A 19158-nucleotide genomic window follows, 5' to 3' on the forward strand; every position below is an offset into this window, starting at 1 on the left:
AATGACGGGCTGAGAGATAGGGCCCCCATAAGCTGGACCATCAGCCTGCTTAGCTAACGGGCCTTCATGACCCAGAAGACAAAGTGCAGGCCCAGCTAATAGGTGACTAGGTGAGACAAAGCCTGCTTCAAAACTCAGCCCGTCGCCTGATCATCGTCTCTGGAGCAGTGGAGGTGGAGCTGTTTGTGGACCCCGTCAGCTGCCACCTCATCAGTATTTCTGAAGCCCAGTGTTTTGACGATTTATTGCCTCCAATAAAATACCTTAGGCCTAGTTTGTACTTTGGGGCTGGAGTGTTTCGAAAGGATTGGAGAGGGTGCAAGTCCCCAATAGATCAAATCCTCTCTCAATACATCTTAATCTATTCCAATCCCACTCATTACTAAAGTATCCAAACTAGGTCTTAAAGGGTCCTCTACACTATCTTGAGAAGATTTTGTCCTTTATACGCTCTAATGGTATTCTCTAAAGCGTTCTCTAAATATAGAAAACACTTCTCAATCCTCTCTCTATTAAGACTTCTCCTCTATCTATTTATATATTTTAGACAACATATTAAACAAAACTAAAATATATATAAGAAATTTAAGAGTATAAAAAATACATATGTCCAAAATCTAAAGAAAATATCTCTAATATAATTATTTAACATATATAGAAAGAGCTTGAAGTAGCTGGTGACAATTACACAAGAACGTAGCTTCACCTGACTTGAATGGAAGAAGGCCCATCATGAAGGTTAGGTAAATTTCCCTAAAAACTTATTTGTCCTTTTCTGGTGCTGGATCAGAAAGATGAGGGTTTTGAAGGTCTGCACTCTCGATGATAGGTGCACGCATACATTTGGGATAGAGAGAGTGCGACTCTGACACAACCATGAAATACAAAAAACCTTAGCTCAATTAGATGTATTTTGGTGTTGATTGATAGTTTGTTGTTTATGTAGGTATAATCTAACATGATGTCATGTCATGATCACGACCTAACAATTTAGGACTACTATCCACAAATTTAAAGGTTGAGAAATAAAAATATTATATCTACAAAAAGTGGCCACAATCCTGCTCAGCCAAATTTCAATGAACCATTCACTCAAGTAGTCAAGTGCCACACCCTTGCCCCACTTGGTGAGGCGAGGCGAGCATGCGTACGTGACTTTTCTTTCCCCTTCTCAAATGGGTTTGAAGAAGTAGAGATGACTTTCATATTTAAGCATGACTAGTATGTGTCTTGGTGTCTTGTAGCTTCACCAATTTAAATTATCGAACTGCCGACTATTTAAATCGGCAGTTCGACACACGTGTATACTTCGTCCATCAGTATTCACTTATTAGTTGATCATTTCCTTGCTAGTATGTGTGACTAGAGATGGCCAATCAGGCCGCTTGGCCCGGGACCGATGAAGCCCGACCCGTTTTGGCCTGATCCGCCAGACACGGTTAGAAAACCGAGCCGGGTCATTCGAGCCCGCGGGCTCGTTTTCCTATCCGTGCCCAGCCCACAGCGGGCCTAAACGACCCGGCCCGGCCCGTTTAGCACGCAAAAAAGCGGGCCAAAAAACGGTCTAATCGGACCGGTAAGCACGGTTTAGTGCAACAAAACGAACTTAACGGGCTTGGAGGTAAACGGACCGTATCGGGCTAGCCCACCGTGCCTAGTTTTCTGTCCGAGCCTGGCCCGCTTATTCGTGCCGGGCCGATCCGGACCCGTATAGAACCGGACTCGAATCGGGCCCAAACAGCGGGCTTCGTGTTGGGCTCGCGGGTCTCGTGCTTATTGGCCATCTATATGTGTGACCTTGAGGAGCTGCATGCAGCTCGAGCATTGAAGGGTTCGAGGCACCGGCGCCGGCTACGATTCTTTACCGGCGATGCAGCTAGCGTGGTTGATCGGCGGCGGGACCGCGGGAGGAGCTGTAGCCTGTAGGCGACCAGATTTGGCTGACGCCGTGGAAATGCAAACCTCCACTTATTTCTGTTTTAAATGGAACCGAAGGCCAAAGCCTAATACTCTTATTTAGAGGCCGTTTGGGACGGCTCTCCCGCGGCTCCAGCTCCGGCTCCGCGACGGAGCTCTCCCAAACCAGTCTGCTGAAATGAAGAGAGCAGAAGCCAGTTTAGCTCCTAAGAGCCGGAGCCTAAAAAACCTGCTCTCGCACCGGCTCCTCGCCCATTCCAGTGCGCAGGCACCACGTGCAGCCTCTCCCACCACGCGCAGCCTCTCGTTGGCGTTCAGTAAAGAGCTGTTTTGCCAAACGATTTGTAAAAGACATCGGCTCCGGCGGAGAAGCTGCTCCTTTAAAAGAGCAACAATTGGAGCCAGTTTTAGAGGAGCCAGAGCCCTCCCAAACAGGGCCTTAGTGTGTACAGTACTTACTGGATTAATTTTGGTCTTATTCGTTTGTCAAGAATACACCAGAAATAGTTCCAACTGATCAAAACTTATATAAACTAAAGAAACAATGTGACTAGAAATTGTTTCATGTACCATTCCGTCAAAAACAAACATGCCCTTAGTGTACTCATCGACTGACACAACTGCACCCGCTGATTTATAGAGAGTTGCAGTCCATTCCTGCTGATGACATCAAGATGATAGCCGCATTCTTCCGCGGAATCGCGCCTTGCTCTGCCTTTTTGCCTCATCTTCTCATCAACCACCGGTAAGCTGTTACGCACGTCCATGCCTTACCCTAGCTAGCGCCCCATGCGGATGCGGGTCACAACTTGCAGTCCCTGTTCCGCAGGCGACCATTACCAACGGCCGCCACCCATCGCCAACAAAATGGAAATGCATGGCTGATGGCTCCTCGATCAGCTCAGTGTACGGGATCCATTGGACATGCCAACGCGCCGGCCCTCCCACTGACCCACGGTCCACGGACATGGGCGCTCGCTCGGCACTTGGCAACCTTCTGGCATCTACGTCGTTGGATCAGTGCAGTTGGACGAAAAAAGTCCATAAGTGCCCTTTGCGGCATGTGGCTGTGGCTGGCCGGCAGCGATCGAGCAGGCAGGACGTTGCACGGTTGCACCACCCGCTCCCGGCCAACGGCCGTTCCACCGCGTCACTCTAGCTAGATGGCCGGCGACGTCAAACCGAATGGACGGGGCCCCGGCTCTGGCCTGCCCCCGTAGGGCACCTAAATACGCAACTGCATGAATATTGGAAACTTGTGACAGCCACGTCGAAAATTGACTCATTTTCGGCGGATTCTATGCCCCCATTGTTGACAGGCTCCAAATATTCTCAAAACAGCTCTGGCTCTTCTAGCTTCTTGGCTTTTATAAGAGAGTCCGAGCCATTTTGCAATTTATTTGACAAAACAAACAACTTCACACGGATAGATGGTGGTAGGGACTATAATTTCGTGAAACATTATTGTGTGCAGGACAAAAGTAGGTAAAAGCCTATTTTTTGGTGCTTCGGCTCCTAATAGCAAAACGACTTTGGCTCCTTGATAGCTCTAGACGAGGAGCCATTTTTTGTTTTTGTTTTCGGCGGCTGTTTTTAATATGTAAAAAATAAGTTAATTTTTAGTGGTCTTCATGTTGCAGCCGAAAATAATATTATTATTTTTGGTGGCTACCATTAAGCTATAAAAAGTTAAGTATTTATTTTTGATAGCCAGTGTGAGGCTACCGAAAATTTAGGATAGGTGTGTGTGGGTGCTTGGCTTTCTTCCTCACGGAGTCGCCTCCTTCTCCGGTTTGCTTTCACGTTTTTGTTCATACCTCTGTAGTGAACCCATACCACCGGGCCCACGACGTCATACCACCACCCCCGGCCCACCACGTCCGCGTTACCGCTCCGTGTCAGGGTTTCTAATTGTGACATGAATAACAATGGATTGCTAAGTGTCACTGCCGTAGGTCCACCGAAAATATGGAGCATTCATGAATAACAACATTGTAGCTCAAAATAATGGGTTGCTAAGTGTCACTGCACCCGGTTTGCCGAAAAAACTAGAGCATTCATGAATAACATATTGTAGCTCAAAATAATGGATTGCTAAGTGTCACATGCATGCGCTCATCAAAACTAAAATTCGTATCCTCCCTATTTAATAAGAATTATTCCACTCCATACCACATAAAAATGGGGTCATTAATTGTAGAAAAAATAGAGCAATCACAAACAACAATATTGTAGCTAAAAACAATGGCTTCATAGGTATCAAATGCATGTGCTCAACAAAATTCAAATTGGTAGCCCCCTCTTGAAGAACAATTATTCCACCTCATGTCATATAAATAGGGGGTTAGTTATAAAAAATAAAACTTGAAGCATTCTTCAGCAATAATATTGTTGCTCAAAACAATGGGTTGCTAGGTGTGACATGCATATGTTCATCAAAATTAAAATTAGTAGCTCTATTGAATACATCTACTCCATAAAACAGCTAAAGCACGCATGAGAAAATAACTAACAATCATCAAAACCTCCATTAAATTTGACAGAAATTAAATGGGTTCATAGCCACCAACCTTTTGGAAGATGGATTCACCACAATTTCAATGCCTTCCTCAAGATCAAATTGAAAAGTACTCTCTATAAAATTAACAAATAACTACCATGAGAATCAACTAATCTATCCATAAAAAAATCAAAAGCTACAAATTTAAAGCAGTTACCAACCTTAACAAAGAAGATCATGTTTGCCCATGCAAATCCAAGACCTTCCATGAGCATTTTGGAGGAAAATAGATGCAAAATGGAGAGAGAGAGAGAGAGAGGAGGAGGGGAAAGATGCCTCCTTAGATGAGTGTGCTCGAGATGGGAGGGAGAAGGAAGGAGGGAGCATGGTTTTGTAAATTACAACAATCGTTGCTGCCTCGAGCCAATAGTTGGTAATGATAGACTATATATCACTATTGTCTCAAGCAACAAACCATCAGTGACCTATCAACAATGAATTAAGCCATCACCTGACGATGATAGCCCTAGTACCATTGCTGGTTCATGGCTTAAATCAACAATGATAGATCACTAACAGTCTATGGCTTGAGATGATAGTAATATGGACCTTCATTGTTGGTTTTAAGGTCCCCAAATATTTTTAGATTTTCAAATTAAGAACAACAGTGAAGGATTATCACTGTCAAATGCAAAGCAACAAAGTGATGAGCCAACAGTGATGGTCAGTTTTGTACTAGTGGGAGGAAGTAACATGGTCAACATTTGCGAGCTCAACTATGTATTACATGTGTATTGTTGTATCGAGAGCACAATCATAATATAACTGAAAGTCGCCTAGAGGGGGGGGGGGGTGGATAGGCGAAACCTGAAAATTAAAACTTTATCCCCCAACTAGATCCCTTGATTAGTGGTTAGAACAAGATATATAATTATCGGAGTATAAAAACTAAGTCCTTGCTTGTAAAGAGTATTGCTTTCAAATAATGCGGAATTGATAAATTAATACTATTAATAAGTCTATGAGAATAAAGCAAGAGGCTTAAGTAAGAAGAGTAATAACACAAGTTTTCTCTTGCAATGAGTTGCTTCACTAAATGAGAATATAACTTAAAGCAACACCAAATAGAATTAGCAAAGAGTAATGCAAGAGAAACTTAGAAAGGGAAAGAACAAACAAATCACAAGCAATAAGCACACAAGACACGAGTGATTTGTTTTACCGAGGTTCGGCCCTCGAAGGCCTAGTCCCCGTTGAGGAGTCCACTTAAGGACGGGTCTTTTTCAACCCTTTCCCTCTCTCCACCAATCACACAAGGATCGGCGAGCTCTTCTTCTTTTCAAGGATCACTCTCGATCCCACAAGGACCACCACACTCTTTGGTGTCTCTTGCTAGCTTTTACAAGCCTCTAAAACTTTGGAGGAAGTTCGATGGGAGTCAAAACTCCACGCGCAAATGAACACAAAGATGAAGCTCACACTATCTCTCAATGGATCTCACAAGGCACTAGGGCTAAACTCAATTGAGTAGCTCTCAATTGCTTGCACTCTCTTTTGTGGCACTTGTGTTGGTTGTAGTGGGCTAGATCTTGTGTATAGGATGTATCAATGAATATATGTGATTGGGAGGGCTTGAGTATGTCAACTAGATGACTTGGAATGTTGCTTGGGCTCCCTCACCATGAAGTGGACGGTTGGAGTGGTATTTATAGCCCTCAACCACCTATATAGCCGTTGGGGCGTATCTGCCAGAAATTGCACTGGCGGACGGTCCACGGCTAGGGCCCGGACGGTCCGCGACCCTCCAACGGTCGATTCTGACATCTTCAACGGATACTTCTGACAGATCAACGGTTAGATCAACGGCTATCTGCCTCGGTGACACCACGCGGACGGTCCGCCCTTGGTCCCGGACGGTCCGCGCCAGCTATATAATTCCTTTTGATCAACTTGTCACCTTCGGGCTGAACCAGGTCTTCACCTGCGGACTGTCCGCGAATTATAGCCGGACGGTCCGCGCGTTGTAGCTGGACGGTCCGTGGTTTAGTCGGACTGTCCCTGATTTGTAGTTCCTGGTCGAAGTCAACTCGGTGTCGCGGACTGTCCGCCGCAAGGGCCCGGACGGTCCGCGCATAGTCTGTTTTTCCAAAAAGCTTCTCCTGTCCGGAATAATCTACGGTATTCCGGACAGTCGATTTAGTATAGTTGTAGATGAACCTTTGGCACCTGTAGAGCATATAATCTAGAACAAACTAGTTAGTCTAATTATTTGTGTTGGGCAATTCAACCACCAAAATCATTTAGGAAAAGGTTTGAGCCTATTTCCCTTTCAATCTCCCCCTTTTTGGTGATTGATGCCAACACAAACCAAAGCAAATATATAAGTGTAGAATTGAACTAGTTTGCATAAGGTAAGTGCAAAGGTTACTTGGAATTAGACCAAATTACCTTTAAGTTTTAGACCATGCTTGCACCAATTGTTTTGTTTTTGCAAACTCTTTTGGAAATTCTTTTCAAAGTGTTTTGCAAAACAGTCAAAGGATAAATGAATAAGATTTTGAGAAGCATTTTCAAGATTTGAAATTTTCTCCCCCTGTTTCAAATGCATTTCCTTTGACTAAACAAAACTCCCCCTTAATGAAATTCTCCTCTTAGTGTTCAAGAGGGTTTTAAGATATTGATTTTGAAAATACTATTTTCACCCCCTTTTGAACACAATAAGATACCAATTTGAAATTTACCAATTGAAAATAGAGTATTCGGCAAAGACATCGCTTCCACTCAACTCCATTGGGATTATCCACTCTTTGCCGGTATCCCGCCGTCTCTCCGTATTTGGTATAATCTTCACTCATGTTTTATTTGCCAAAGGGGGAGTTTTTCAAGGGCTTATATTTCACTCAAAGTATCCGTTTTTGGCGATTCATGCCAAAGGGGGAGAAAGTATTAGCCCAAAGCAAAAGGACCGTACCACCCACCACCTAGTTTTAGAAAATTATTAGTTTTCTAAAACTAGGTGGTGGGTGGTACGGTCCTTTTGCTTTGGGCTAATACTTTCTCCCCCTTTGGCATGAATCGCCAAAAACGGATACTTTGAGTGAAATATAAGCCCTTGAAAAACTCCCCCTTTGGCAAATAAAACATGAGTGAAGATTATACCAAATACGGAGAGACGGCGGGATACCGGCAAAGAGTGGATAATCCCAATGGAGTTGAGTGGAAGCGATGTCTTTGCCGAATACTCTATTTCCCTTTCAATCTAAGACTTAATACATGAGATGCTCATGAAAACATATTAGTCTTAGCCTTGGCACACAATAAAGATAAGAATTATGCAAATGTACCAAAGGAAAGAGACATGATTAAAAAGGATATGTCAATTAAGCTTAAACAATTTTATACAATATAGATTGCTCCCCCTAAATATGTGCATAGAGAGGAAAACAATTTTTTTTGGTCTAAAATGCCAAGTGCACATAATTAGGTTAATGAGACCATGTCTATATCATAAAGAGTGTAAAGTGCATTGTGTCATAGTATAAGTGTGATGTTCATGACATTTTATGCACTTATGAAAGCATGTTATAAATATCTCAAGCATTTACCCTTAAGGATTTCAAGGAGACTTAAGGACCATCCACCTTTTGGAACAAAAGGCAGCTTATCCTCGTTACAAGGTTAAGCTTTAAGCTCCTTGACAATAAAATTACTTCACCCAGTTTAAACAAAGATGTAAAAAATGAATGTTTGAGAAGTTAAACTAGGTATGAAGCAGGTATAATGCAAAGGACATGCTTTCTCTTCCTTCTATCTAAGATATGCAAAGAATGCTTATAAGAGGAAGATTTGGGTACATGTTTGAATGAAAGGAAGTAGTTTTACCGTTTTGTTCCTTCGCATAGAGACGCTCTCTTCATTGTGCTTTGTCCTTAGTCTTAGATGCTTAAGACCTATTCTTAATGACAATATATGGAAATATTTTGCACAAGAGAGAGTTCTACAACTAGTGATCTTTTCAAGTTATTGTTAGCATATATCAAACGGATCACAAGTTGCATAAATGTATCATGAATTCTCCTTTTAACTTAGTGCATATCAAGATAGATGTCGATTGAAATTACCAAACAACAAATTGAAATCAAATTGAAATTACATGAGACACTAAGAAGCACAAGTGATAATTGAAGTTATTCAATGACCAAACAACAAATGCGATCAAAAGAACAACATAGGCATTAGATTTGCAATCAAGCTCAAAAATAGGAGAATCCAATAAATATGCTACTTTAGCAATGAAAACTACAATCCTTGATAAAGATGACATCACTTTAACAAGATGGATTAATTTGAAGTAGCATACTTTATGAGAAACTTAATCTCATGCAAGAGACTCTATGAAATTACTAAGATAAAGTGACAGTCTCATTGCAATCAAGATGTAGATAGAGGCTCCCCCTAGAGATATGCATCAAGTATTTGAATGAATGGATGCATTTACTTTAAGGACAAATAGAGAGAAGCATTATACATCTTGATCAAGGCTCATTAAATTTGCAATAAACAACTTGAGCCTGGTATTCTCATTATGAAAGGATTTAGAACACTCACAACCACACCATTGATTGTTTCGTAGAAGTAGGTGGTGTTGTTCTTGATGTTCTCCTCTTTCATTTGAGAGTCCTCCCTTTGCAGTGGTTTTTTTTTCTTTCAAACTTATTGAAAATACTCAAGAAGGATGTTAGTAACACAAGGGAGTATATAATGAAGGATGATTTCTTTTAGATAGGAAATAACACAGTTCATCATCCATAAGTCACACAGACATGAAGTAAAATCCTTAACATTAGTGCACTTTTACTTGAAAAGAGGAACATGCACTATTTAACAATTTGATCAATCATAGGAATTTAATTCTTCATATTGAACTTTAATAATTATTATATAAAACAATTCAATATGAGAACATTTATTGCAAAGGTATGAATATATTCTAATGGATAAGTGCATTAATGAGAATGAGATTGAATGCACAACTTAGCCAATTTAAATTTAATAAAGAATCTATTTCTTCACAAAGACATAATTTAGAGTAAACAAGTATTGATGGGAACTATATTAAAGAGATGAGTTCCCATGCCTTTGCTTTTTACCTTTCTTCCTTTGGGTGAAGAGCAACCCATGAGGCTTGTGCACTTTCTTTTGTAGATATTCAAAAGTAAGCTCAAGAGATGCTTTGTTAGTAATACAAGCACTAGTTTCCATGTTTGTAATCATTTTGATAAGGAATGAAAAGCTAGATTACTAAAACATGGAAACTTCATAGCATGAACTAGATTATCCATAGATGATGTTATGCTCAATTTTCACTCATAAAACAAGCATAAAAAATCCTTTGAGATTAGGAATAAATCTAATTCATGATTTGGAAAGTGATAAATGTGAAAGAATCATATCCAATTTTGAGCAAGTAGAAATACATCATAAAACATTGGATTGATTTTTCTTTTCATGTTAGTTTACACGCTTTCAAAGAGAAACTTATTCTCTACAAGTGAGACTACTTTGGGTTACTTAAATAAAATCAATAGTCTCACTAATCTAGTTATAGAGAGAGTTTTCCTTTTATAAGTGTCCTAAGGATTTGAATTCCTTACATAACACCTTGTTCTTTTAGGAACTTGAAAAATCTCTCTATATCTAGATACATGGCAATAATAGAATAACTTAGCGAAAAACATGCCATGTGGTACTTCCAACAATTTAAAGCATGTAGATTGTCATAGGATGGAAATGATGAGTATGCAATCTACCATATGATAGAAAATTCTTCAAAGAATGGTAACATAAATTTAAAGGTATTTGAAGTGCTTCAATTTTTCTATGTGACTACACAAGACGCATAAGAAATGATATTCTAAAATACTTGCACTTAAAAGATAAGTGTTACTATCCTTTGGCTTTCCTCCATGTTGTAGGCCTTGATTTTTGCACATGATATCTCTTCACTTCCTACAACATATAATAACTTCCTCGAGATGATATGAGTTTAGGACATAGCAATTTGAAAAATAACCTTGGGTCAATCATATATATAGATCATTGAAGATTGATAGCTTGAGTTGATAACAATTGGATGAACTCTCTCAAGCACCCCAAAGACTTCATATCATCTCCTTCTCCTACAAATCTTGTCAAGCATATTTTGGTACCCATCGCTTGATGGGTCCATCATGGTTAGTTAACAAAGATCTAGGAACCCAAAAGTCCTTTGTGTTAGCACTAGGTAAAATTTCCTTTCTAGCACAAGTTGCAATTTTGGGTTGCCTAGTTATATGAGAATTAATTGACAAGCTAGGAGTGGAATTGTTACCAATGGGACAATCCTTGCATTGATGTCCCTTCTTTCGGCATGTGTAGCATAGGCGTTTTTCAAGTTTTGAAGCTTTCTTCTTTCCTTGCTTGTTGCTTGCTACATGGTTAGTAAAAACTTTCTTTTCTAACCTTATGCCTTTTTGTTTTAAATGGGGACAAGATCTAAGCAAGTGTCCCTTCTTGGAGCATTTAAAACAAAGTCTATCATCCTTGTTAATAATCAAGCCATTTTTAATGTAGGGACATGACCTAATCAAGTGCCCCTTTTCAAAGCATTCACTACACCTCTTAATGTGAATTGTGGCTTGATCATTACCTTGGATGTTACCTTTTGTGGAGGCGTGATTGAGGCTTTTGGAGGAGGTGTTGAATTTCTTCTTTTGTTTCTTCCTCTTGGCAATCCTCAAATCCTTGACATTTTCTTCAAGGGATGTAGTGCATGCCACGGTTGTTCCCGTCTCAAGCTTCTTCACCATGAGATCACGGTTATCTTGAGAAGGTTGGGCAATGCATTTCCCTTTTAGTTGTGTCAAGCTCATCTTTAGCCTCTCATTTTCTTCCTTGAGCTTTTGATATGAATCATCGTTTGTTCCTGCAAATTCTAGCTCAAAGGAAGATTTGCTTGTCGACGGACAACAAGCATTAGCACATGGTAATATAGTATCAATTTGAATGCATGTGCATGAGTGAGGTTGTTGGGATTTTAAATTTTCTATCACAACCTCATGAGCAATGTTTAATATGATATGATCATCTCTAAGATTTTCATGAGAGCATAGGAGCATATCATATTTTTCTTGAAAAGCTAGATTTTCAATTTTTAGCTTTTCTACTTGGTCCTTAAGCAAGGTATTCTTATTTACTAATTGAGCTATACAATGTAAAGCGTTATCTTGCTCAATTGAAATAGTTTCATACCTTTGGACCAAATCAACATGAGAGCACTTTAGCTCCTCATGTTCTTTAGTCAACTCGTCAAAGCATTGCATCTTCATGGAGAGAATACTTTCTAGCCTTTGACGAGCTTCGCCTTGCTCTCTCGCTCTTTCTAGAAGTTTGAGTATGACCGCCTTATCTTCTTGGCTTAGGCGAGCGTAGAGTTGCACAAAGCTTCTTTCTTCCTCCTCATCCTCATTTGTGCTTCCGCTATCATTTGCATTAGCCACGCAACACATGTGGGAATCGAAATGGGAGGACAAACCTTTTGGAGAGGTGGATTCATCGTTTGGTCTCCATCGATCATTTTCTTCTTCTTCCTTGCAAGGGTTAGTATCACAAATACTAAAGGAAGTAGAGGCACACAATGGACTATCATAATAGGACTCATCAAATTTGCTTCTAATTCTAGTCCAAATATCATGCGCATCATGGATTGATTCGTCATAATTTGATATGAAGGCACGATAATCTTCTTTACTAAGAGAATTAGTTAAGATGTCAAAAGCTAGATAGTTTAAGCGATAACATCTTTGATCTTCCTCGGAATTAATTTTTCCATTGAAATTAGAGGGAAAAATACTCTTGTCTATAATTTGTTCTAATCGTGGATCTATGGTTCTAAAAGCATTTATCACACTAGAGGACCATGAGTCATAATTAGAACAATCATCAAATAATATTTCAAGAGTTACCTCCTTTTGAGTTGTGTTCGATGGAGGAGTCTTCTTGTTCTTTTGGGATCTTCTATGAGCCATCACTTCGAGTTGTTAGACTCAAGATGAAGTGCCTAGCTCCGATACCAATTGAAAGTCGCCTAGAGGGGGGGGGTGGATAGGCGAAACCTGAAAATTAAAACTTTATCCCCCAACTAGATCCCTTGATTAGTGGTTAGAACAAGATATATAATTATCGGAGTATAAAAACTAAGTCCTTGCTTGTAAAGAGTATTGCTTTCAAATAATGCGGAATTGATAAATTAATACTATTAATAAGTCTATGAGAATAAAGCAAGAGGCTTAAGTAAGAAGAGTAATAACACAAGTTTTCTCTTGCAATGAGTTGCTTCACTAAATGAGAATATAACTTAAAGCAACACCAAATAGAATTAGCAAAGAGTAATGCAAGAGAAACTTAGAAAGGGAAAGAACAAACAAATCACAAGCAATAAGCACACAAGACACGAGTGATTTGTTTTACCGAGGTTCGGCCCTCGAAGGCCTAGTCCCCGTTGAGGAGTCCACTTAAGGACGGGTCTTTTTCAACCCTTTCCCTCTCTCCACCAATCACACAAGGATCGGCGAGCTCTTCTTCTTTTCAAGGATCACTCTCGATCCCACAAGGACCACCACACTCTTTGGTGTCTCTTGCTAGCTTTTACAAGCCTCCAAAACTTTGGAGGAAGTTCGATGGGAGTCAAAACTCCACGCGCAAATGAACACAAAGATGAAGCTCACACTATCTCTCAATGGATCTCACAAGGCACTAGGGCTAAACTCAATTGAGTAGCTCTCAATTGCTTGCACTCTCTTTTGTGGCACTTGTGTTGGTTGTAGTGGGCTAGATCTTGTGTATAGGATGTATCAATGAATATATGTGATTGGGAGGGCTTGAGTATGTCAACTAGATGACTTGGAATGTTGCTTGGGCTCCCTCACCATGAAGTGGACGGTTGGAGTGGTATTTATAGCCCTCAACCACCTATATAGCCGTTGGGGCGTATCTGCCAGAAATTGCACTGGCGGACGGTCCGCGGCTAGGGCCCGGACGGTCCGCGACCCTCCAACGGTCGATTCTGACATCTTCAACGGATACTTCTGACAGATCAACGGTTAGATCAACGGCTATCTGCCTCGGTGACACCACGCGGACGGTCCGCCCTTGGTCCCGGACGGTCCGCGCCAGCTATATAATTCCTTTTGATCAACTTGTCACCTTCGGGCTGAACCAGGTCTTCACCTGCGGACTGTCCGCGAATTATAGCCGGACGGTCCACGCGTTGTAGCTGGACGGTCCGTGGTTTAGTCGGACTGTCCCTGATTTGTAGTTCCTGGTCGAAGTCAACTCGGTGTCGCGGACTGTCCGCCGCAAGGGCCCGGACGGTCCGCGCATAGTCTGTTTTTCCAAAAAGCTTCTCCTGTCCGGAATAATCTACGGTATTCCGGACAGTCGATTTAGTATAGTTGTAGATGAACCTTTGGCACCTGTAGAGCATATAATCTAGAACAAACTAGTTAGTCCAATTATTTGTGTTGGGCAATTCAACCACCAAAATCATTTAGGAAAAGGTTTGAGCCTATTTCCCTTTCAATAACATACATGATGAGTTGTTGTGAGATCCCAAGGTTAACTCATAACTCCTTAAATGGTGTTGAAGCAAACATAGGTCACACACCAAATAGGGTTAGATCGTTTGTATCATCACAGACTGTAGAACGGAGCGGATAACCAACACTCTTTTATGGTAAAAAAGTAAAGAACGGTGAGGCTTACGAGTAAACCACTAAATGATAGTGAATCATGCTTACATGATAGAGAATGGCTAGTTTCTAGGTAAACTAGAAAAACATCAAAGATTCGCTCAGGAGCGACACGTCGGAGCAAAAGACGTCACTGGATTGCCCTAGGTTGGCATACAATCATAGAGCACCATCCTTGGTCGTCAGATTAAGTAATGACATCAGCATGCAGTTGAAGAGGGATTATACGAAAAGAGTTATGAGTAGATTGATTTTTTATTTTTTATTGATTATGTGTGTTAGGCACCTCAATCGACTGTGGCCTTATAAGGAGGAGATGATCTTATCCCTCAAATGATCGAAACCCCTTCTAAAACACGTCAAAACACAAGTTAGATCCTAACTCGACCATAGAAATCAGTCTGACCGTTTTTTCTGTAAGGGCATATACAACCTAACTAAACGAGGGGTCTTTAGGGAGCTAAGTGAAAAATAATCAAGAGACAGGCTTTTTGTCAATAGCCCGTTTCTACACGACTCTCTATACATAATGTGTATTGACTGCGTTTATTATCCGGAGGTTCAGGATTGTATCACTCGGTCTTTAAACTGTCTCTTGTATTTGGAAAACTGTTCCAAGAGCTTAGGGTTGTACATACCCTAAGTTAAGGCATGAAAACCTTTCAATATTTGTAATTAATTTGTCGAGATTCGAAAAGTAATGGTGCAATCCGTTCTATTTGAGAAAGTTGAAAAATCAAGACTGACCGACCAGATGAAAATGGGTATCCGAACTGTTATAACAAATCTAATATTTTAAAATAGATATGTATAAATTTTGATGCAAATCTTTTTTTGTGTTATCAAGCACATTATTACAGCTAATAATAAAAATTTATATAAATTGTTTTGTGCATTATTTGCTTTCTACAACAAAAAAAGAAAAAAAATATTCATATTTGTACCTGAATTGTAACGAATTTTATATCTATCGTTTGGAAGATATATGATAGATTTAAGATTTACTTTTAATGAAACATTACAAGCTCAATGTTAAAAACAAATACATAAATTTACGTAGTAGATTTTATATCATTTTTATTTACAATAAAAGAAAAAAACCACAAAATTGATATTCAAATAAATACCCGTTTTCATCGCTGCTGTTGGTAACCGGCCAGCCCTGTTTCAGCTGGATTAGCACCCTTCAAAGTTGTTTTGATTTAGTTTGGACTCCGAATAAGTTGATATCCTAATATATCTTCAGATAGTCTCGACGATACAAATATAATGGCAGAGTTTTTTATACACTTTGAACAATGCGTCAACAATTGGTATTTTGTTCATATAAGTCCATAACTTTCATGGTTTGACTAATAAGGTGACATTTGTCAGCTCAACAACAGTATATACATGTGTAGCACTGTACCAGAACGCTATCTTAGGATGTCTCTAACCGCTACTCTATGACGTTTACTATCATATTCTATATTTTAAACTTCACTTTATAAACAATATAATCTGCAGTACAATATGCCGACAGACAACAGGACTGCATGGCGAGTTGACACTAGTGTTATTTTTGTGAAGTACTTTCGTCCTATTTGTCTTTGGAACCCATGCTTTTCGAAAGGGTCCATAAATTAATTAGTTGGGCGTCTATTTCAGCTTTTTGTTGCAATAATTAATCCGACCTGGATTTCGTTTCTAAAAAGAAAGACGCATGCAGCACTGAAAGATTGAGGTTGAAATACCTGCTGAAAGCGATAAGGTAGTTAGAAGACGCTTTCGTTTCATTCACTCGGTTGTACTGTACGTAAACCTTGGTCACTTGTATCTTATCCGCAAGAGCCCGCAACTAGCCGACGTGTGGTCACTGCAAAAATCCTGCATGCGCGTCCATCAACCTTGGACTGGTCATTATTACTACTTGACTGTTGTTTGCTGTTACTACCAAATTCAAAAGCCCTTCACTGCAGTTCGCCTGAACATCTGAACACCTCCACAGTCCACACAAGGACCACGAGTTCAGGGACCATGGATTCCAGTTCTTCTTTCTTTCTTACTATACGAAAGACGGGTTTCAAGTTCGTCTTCCTCAGTTCCTCGCCATAACGTGTGGAGGTGCATATACACTGACCTGTCCATCTGAGTTTTGATGATGATGCTGGCTTTGATCCAGTATAGCTGACATTATGTGGTGGGCAGCTACCGTGTTCGTCATTGTTGCTGTCCCACAGGTCTCTCCGTCTCTGTCTGTGGCCTCTGACGAGTGATCATCGTAGGCCGTTCCAGCGCTTTAAATTCTCCCTGCCTCTCCTCGTCTCGCTTCACTTCAGTAATCAGTGCTCGCTAGCCCACCACGCCCTGAACCTAGCCCGGACACCCGCCAGGACAGGCCAGCCCAACGCGATGCGACCGCCGCCTCAGGGTCCGCGCACCACCATGTCCATGGGCTCCCCGGTGCAGCTCAGGCGGCTGAAGCCTCTGTACCAGCTGGTGGTGAACAACATCCTGGCCATCGTGGCCGTGCCGCTCGCCGCCGCGGTCCTGCTCAAGGCGTCGTCGCTCGGGCCCGAGGAGATCCTGGCGCTCCGGCCGGCGCACATGTTCCTGGCCGCGTTCCTGCCTGCCGCGGCCACGGTGCTATACCTGATGCTCCGGCCGCGCGCTGTGTACCTGGTGGACTACGCGTGCTTCCGCACCAGCCCCAACTGCCGCGTCCCGTTCGCGACGTTCCTGGAGCACTCCCGCGTGTGGCCGGGCTTCGACGAGCGCAGCGTCCGGTTCATGACGCGCCTGCTGGAGCGGTCGGGGCTCGGGGAGGAGACGTGCCTGCCGTACGCGCAGCACTACATCCCGCCGTCGCGCGACCTGGAGTCCTCCCGCGCCGAGGCCGAGCTCGTCATCTTCTCGGCCATCGACGACCTGCTCGCCAAGACCGGGGTCTCCCCGCGGGACATCGACATCCTGGTGGTGAACTGCAGCCTGTTCGCGCCGACGCCGTCCTTCGCGGACATGGTCGCGCACCGGTACAGGCTCCGCGGCGACGTGCGCAACGTGCACCTCGCCGGGATGGGGTGCAGCGCGGGGCTCGTCTCCGTGGAGCTGGCCCGGAACCTGCTGCAGGTGGCGCCGCGGGGCGCGCGCGCGCTGGTGGTGTCCACGGAGACCATCACCCCCAACTACTACATGGGCGAGGAGCGCGCGATGCTGCTGCCCAACTGCCTGTTCCGCATGGGCGGCGCGGCGGCGCTGCTGTCCACCGACGGCGCCGGCGCGCGGTTCCGCCTGGCGCGCGTGGTGCGCACGCTGCGCGGCGCGTCGGACGGCGCGTACCGCTGCGTGTACCAGGAGGAGGACGAGCGCGGCAACGTGGGCATCAACCTGTCCAAGGACCTGATGAGCATCGCGGGCGACGCGCTGAAGGCGAACATCACGGCGATGGGGCCCCTGGTGCTGCCGGCGTCGGAGCAGCTGCTGTTCGCGCTGTCCTTCATCGCGCGCAAGGTGCTGAACAACCGGATCAGGCCCTACATCCCGGACTTCCGCACGGCGTTCGAGCACTTCTGCATCCACGCGGGCGGGCGCGCCGTGATCGACGAGCTCCAGCGCAGCCTGACGCTGTCGGACGAGCAGGTGGAGGCGTCGCGGATGACGCTGCACCGGTTCGGCAACACCTCCAGCAGCTCCCTCTGGTACGAGCTCGCCTACGTCGAGGCCAAGGGCCGCATGCGCAGGGGCGACCGCGTCTGGATGATCGGCTTCGGCTCCGGCTTCAAGTGCAACAGCGCCGCCTGGGAGTGCATCCGCCCCGCCGCCAACGCCGACGGGCCGTGGGCCAACTGCATCCACCGGTACCCCGTGCACATTCCCGACGTGCTCAAGCACTGAGCCCGGCGCCAGCTCCAGTTTCGTGCCGTGCCTTGCCTTTCCCTTTTCCTCCTCGCCCGGTTGCCATTGCACCTGCTGCTACATTTGGTTTGTGGACATCAAAACGAACCGCTGGAACAGCGATTGGCCGTGGTCGTGAACTAGGTTGGTGGAATATGTGATGGAGAGTGACAGAGTACTTGTCGTGTCGTATCAACGGGGGCTCAAGGCGGCGGGGTGGTCGTCATAAAGGAGGCGAGGTCGGGCCAGGCTGCCGTACATGGGCGCCCGGGGAACGGACGTGTGTTGTGCTTGTCCGGGGCGTTGTTGTATTATCTACCATTTACTATTTCTTACAATTCATTCCTGCAGTATACCATGAAAAGAGATATGACATGAGCTACTAGTAGACGACAAGACGAGCAAAAGCTTTGATGTATGTGTGCACCTACTCTTTATACAATCAAGTGTTCTCATTTAAGTAAAAGCGCCTACATGCATTGCACTGATGAGTGGAGACCCAGATTGTTCACTGTTTGCTCGCTGCGTGATTGCCGTTGCCACTGTGCGGCTCTCGCAGGCAAGGCATGCACGGCCTGCCAAGCGCCTGTGTCGCTGCCGCGGATTAATTGCCGCGGCCGGCTGGCACCGGCGCCGCGTGCCGTCGCTTTTTAGCGCAGGGATTTCAAAGCTCCTCGTCGCCAGAACTCACACTCACACGGTGCGGTACGCGTTGGCGGTGCGGACGCCTGCCTCTGCAGCTCTGCTCAAGTGCTCAGTCTCAGTGAATGCCCGGCGCCCCGGCAGGGCCGTACGTGCACCCGTACGTATAGATGTCCAAACGGGCCGCCCGGCCCGGTCCGGTCCGGGCCCGGTGAAGCCCGGCCCGTTTTGGGCCCGGCCCGCTAGGTACGATTAAAAAACCGGGCCGGGCCGGCTAAGCACGCGGGCTCAATTCCTTGTCCGAGCCCGGCCCGCAACAAGCATTTTAGCACGAAAAAAGCGGACCGAAAAGCGGGCTATGCGGGCCGAAAAGCACGTTTTAGTGTAAAAAAAGCGGGCTTAACGGGCTTAGAGCTAAACGGACCGTGCCGGGCTAGC

At 43.8% G+C, this 19158-nt stretch overlaps 2 protein-coding genes across 2 annotated transcripts in view; both read left to right on the forward strand.

Annotated features, from left to right (window-relative positions):
* Positions 1–16460, forward strand: part of LOC103628837 (uncharacterized) — an 84506-nt gene extending 68046 nt beyond the window's left edge. Inside the window, exon 4 of the mRNA XM_020538252.1 lies at positions 16393–16460. Coding sequence (XP_020393841.1) covers positions 16393–16460 — 68 coding nt within the window. The remainder of the gene's footprint in view (positions 1–16392) is intronic.
* A 56-nt stretch (positions 16461–16516) lies between these two features.
* Positions 16517–18540, forward strand: LOC100279934 (3-ketoacyl-CoA synthase 5). Its single transcript, NM_001152884.2, has one exon. It carries the CDS (start codon positions 16597–16599, stop codon positions 18076–18078), a length of 1482 nt encoding a protein of 493 aa, NP_001146356.1. The 5' UTR covers positions 16517–16596; the 3' UTR covers positions 18079–18540.
* Positions 18541–19158: the final 618 nt, after the last annotated feature.

This window comes from Zea mays, chromosome 5, assembly GCF_902167145.1.
Source record: "Zea mays cultivar B73 chromosome 5, Zm-B73-REFERENCE-NAM-5.0, whole genome shotgun sequence".
In the NCBI taxonomy this organism is placed as follows: domain Eukaryota; kingdom Viridiplantae; phylum Streptophyta; class Magnoliopsida; order Poales; family Poaceae; genus Zea; species Zea mays.

Excerpts from the sequence above, each read along its gene's own strand:
- LOC100279934 (NM_001152884.2), top strand. The coding sequence starts at position 16,597 with ATGCGACCGCCGCCTCAGGGTCCGCGCACCACCATGTCCATGGGCTCC.